This window comes from Orycteropus afer, unplaced genomic scaffold, assembly GCF_000298275.1.
Source record: "Orycteropus afer afer isolate SDZICR_OR568_19922 unplaced genomic scaffold, OryAfe1.0 scaffold00117, whole genome shotgun sequence".
In the NCBI taxonomy this organism is placed as follows: domain Eukaryota; kingdom Metazoa; phylum Chordata; class Mammalia; order Tubulidentata; family Orycteropodidae; genus Orycteropus; species Orycteropus afer.
Window position 1 is genome coordinate 4727220 of NW_006921704.1, and position 4048 is coordinate 4731267.

A 4048-nucleotide genomic window follows, 5' to 3' on the forward strand; every position below is an offset into this window, starting at 1 on the left:
AAAAAAAAGAGTCATCAAGATAAGTAGTAATGCAACACTATATGAAAAATCAAAATTAATGCAAAAACAAACAAACCCATGATGAATAAACTATCAAAATTTTAAATGAATATAGGCTGTTGATGCTACGTTATGGTATAACCAGGCCAGTGTTTCTTTTTAATGATTCTAATCAAGCAGCATGTGCTCCACTGGGTGTGTTTATGATGAAGCTGAACTTAGCCTGAACAACAGATTGGGCTACAAAAGGCTTTATAGCTAATCCTTTTTTTTTTTTTTTTAAATATAGAGCTTTGGATAGCTTTTTCCATCAGGTCCAAAATATTGGAGAATATTTTGATAAATGGATATAAATAAAATCCATTTTTGTTGAGTTGATTTCATATTCTGTTCCATATGGTTTTCTTTGTTGTAATCTTCATGGTGGTACAAGCAGTTTGTGCTGGGCTACTAATCAAAAGATTGGTGATTTAAACTCACCTAGTAGTGCTGTGGAAGAAAGGCTTGGAGATCTGCTTCCATGAAGATTATAGCCAAGAAAACCCTATGGAGCTCAGTTCTGTTCTGTAATCATGAGGCTGCCATGAGTCGGAATCAACTCAATGGAAATGGTTTTTTTTTTTTTTTTTCCCCATAGTCTTTATGGAAACTGATCACCAAGATTTCTTCTGTGGTGCCACTGGATTGGTTCCAATGGCCAACTTTCAGGTTAATAGTTGATCACAAATCATTTGTGCCACCCAGGGACCCTTAAATGGATATAGGGACACACATTCTTCTTTATGTCCAGGCTTACACATGGCTCAATATGTCATTTAAGGATCTCAGGATGATTGGAGAAGGAAAAGTAAAACAATAGAAAAAAATCTTGAAATTAAGAAGAAGCTAGCAATACAAGCCTATCTGCTGGTGATTTTTCCTATTTGTGTCTATTTTGTCTTTCTTAAATCTCAGCCCACAATGTAGTCAAGAGAATTTCTGAACTTACATTAATTACTCTCTGACTCCAAAGTCTTTCAAGTCCTGGTATCTGTCCATAGCTTTTCCTTCTCATTCTGCATCTACTATACTTGTTCTGAAATTTCCTTTCTTTAGGCAGTTGAAGACATATTTTTGAAACTTCTTTCTCTCTCCCTTTTGTCTGGGATTAGAAAATAATAACAAAAAAATAAAAATTTAGAATATGCATCTTGACTGTGCTTCCTTCTCTTCTGACATCAGTCAATTAACAAGTATATACCAAGAACCCAAATATCCAGAAAGTGTAAAATCAATGGAAGATACAAACTCACATTAAGTTATTGGTTTGACAAAGAAATTTACAATCCTGTGTGTAAGAGAAGGGATTGGAGAGTTTGAGAAGGCTACTACTTGAAGAAGGTGGGTCTTGTACCAGTTTTAAAGAGATTGGTGGGTTTTAGATGGGTGAGGAAGAAGAAGGGGGCCTTTTAGATTGAAGAAAAGTGAGGAATAGAACAAAGACCCATCTGGAAGCTTGTGAGAAGAAAGCCTGCTTGTAGTGGAAGGTTTGTGTAGGGGATTAATGTGAATTAAAGATGGATCTGTGAGAAGAATCTGATTATGGAGGGCCTTGAAAGCAACTCAGAAGAGTTTGGACAGTAACAAAAGGCAATTATTTTTGGTTCCTAATAAAGAAATAGTAGAATAAAAATTTGTGTTTAAAAAAGACGAGTCTACTGACTCAGGACCATAGTATTGGGGGGCACCAGACTCAATTGGCACAACAAAATATATAAAAGTCTTGTTCCTCATCCTATATTAATGAGTAGTGACTGGGTTCTTCAAAGCTTTCAAACGGCCATCTAAGATGCAGCTAATGGTCTTCTATCAACGGAAGCAAGCTGTTGTTGTTGTTGTTATGTGCTGTCGAGTCAGACCTGACTCATAACGACCCCTCCTTGGGTTTCTGAGGTGGTATCACTACAGAAATAGATTGCTCAACCTTCCTTCTGAGGAGTGGCTAGTGGGTTTGAACCACCAGCTTTCTGGTTAGCAGTTAAGTGCCTTAAGCACTACGCTACCAGAGGGAAGAAGAGTGAAAAAAAAACAAGGGCATTTGGAAGCAATCAGCCCTAGGACACTATGACCCTTGAGACCAGAAGGACCAGATGGTGCCTGCCTACCAATGCCAACCACTCGAGAAAGGATCAAAACTGGAGATCTTGGATAGAGTGAGAAGAAAAACGTGGAACAAAATCCAAAAACTCAGTAATGACCAGAATTACTGGTCAGATGGACTCTGGTGAGACCCCCAATGCTATGGTCCTGGGATATATTCTTGGCCTGGGATAAAACTCACTCCCAAGGGCTGGCTCTCAGCCCAATAGTAAACAAGATGTACATGCAGACCACTCAACCCAGGGTGATGCACCCACATACTCTATGGAGATACATCCATTGGAGCAATTGACTATAGGGCACCAGAGGGGGAACACAGAGGAAATGCAGGACACACAGGAGTGCATAACTATGGGGGCACAGGGGGAGGGTTACTGAGCAGGGAAGGGAGGAGACTGGGGTAGGGTTAGGGATGGTAAATGGGGAGTGAAATTAAATGTACACATAATGTTGAATGTAAAACAAACTCTTAAAATAAAAAATTAATAATAATAAAAAAGCAAACACTATGCTGCTGCATTGTAGCAGGAGGAGACAAAATCCTCTTGCTGGACACGGACACCCATCAGGATAGGTCAGGATCCTCAGTGAGACTGGAAGGAAAAGACTAGAAGAATCTTACTTTTAGATGAGTGTGGATAGAGAAGAAGAACCCAGTCCAAAAGAACTGAATTAAAAAATGTCTGGCTTAATAAAATAATTTTTAAAGAAATGATAAATAGGCATAAATATACCAAAAATGAAATCCATTAATTTTGTCAGAGTGCTTATGAAATATATTTGAGAAGAGGATTAGGTTTATCATGTGGAAGATTCAAATTTTATTCACAAATATTTGAATGGGTACAAATGTCATCTCCTCTTGCTATTGGATGGCTTCTGTCATAATAGCCAATCTCATCTCTCTCACACATTTATCACCCTATAAAAGAGGAGAGACAAGAGTAGACTTTCTCTCCCTCAGGGCTGTATATTTTGCAGTTCTCCAGATACCCTTTTAGCGTGAATTTTTACAAATGTGTTTTTAACTCACAAAAGTAGTTACATTCTTCCTCAGAGGGTTTACTCTGCAGTAAGTACCGCAAGAAAAAATTTTCAATGCAATAGCATAGTGGCTAAGACACTTGCCTGCTAACCAGACGGCTGGCGGTTCAAACCCACCAGCCACTCCTCGGAAGGAAGGTTGGGCAATCCTACTTCCGTAGTGATACTGCCTCGGAAACCCAAGGAGGGGTCGCTATGAGTCGGGGCCGACTCGACGGCACATAACAACAACAACAACAAGCTGTATTTAAATAATGGAATGCCAATTCCAATCTTCTCAAGAAAAACAGTTATGGGTATGATAAATAGCTGGTGAAGAAATAGAAGATAAATTTTATTCTAGCAAGAATAGTTATGCTTTATCAACAAAAATGAATGCAAAAGCCAAATTGCTTTATTCTTTCCTTTCCTAAGAGCATTCAGCTGATGAAAATCCTGATTGTAGACCCTTCTTTTCTGCTTTAATTTCAGTCAAAGAAACTCTGGGTTGGACCACAATCCTCTTCATAGTTATAGGAGTGCTGATGGCCTTGGGTGGTCTTTTTGTGCTGCTGGTTTTTCTTCAGTATAGAAGACTTCGAAAAGGATATACACCTCTAGTGGAGACACAGTTAAGCAACAAGAGATACACAGAAGAAGCCTAGAATATTCATGGCTTACCCTTGAGAAGACATGACCAGGCCACAGTTCTGACTTTGATAATGAGCAAACCGTTCTCCTTGTTCTTCCTTAACTTGAAGATCTCTGACATACATCCTCCTATTGTAGTGATGATTCCAAGTACAGAAATTTTGTAGCTATAGTTTCTATTTGTTTGTTTGTTTACCAACCACAAGCTAGAGTTTTCAGGGCTATTTCTATCATC

At 38.6% G+C, this 4048-nt stretch overlaps 1 protein-coding gene across 1 annotated transcript in view; it reads left to right on the top strand.

Moving 5' to 3' along the window:
- Window positions 1-3827, top strand: part of DCT (dopachrome tautomerase) — a 53993-nt gene extending 50166 nt beyond the window's left edge. Inside the window, exon 8 of the mRNA XM_007944009.1 lies at window positions 3655-3827. Within this exon, the coding sequence (XP_007942200.1) occupies window positions 3655-3827 (173 nt within the window). The remainder of the gene's footprint in view (window positions 1-3654) is intronic.
- Window positions 3828-4048: the final 221 nt, after the last annotated feature.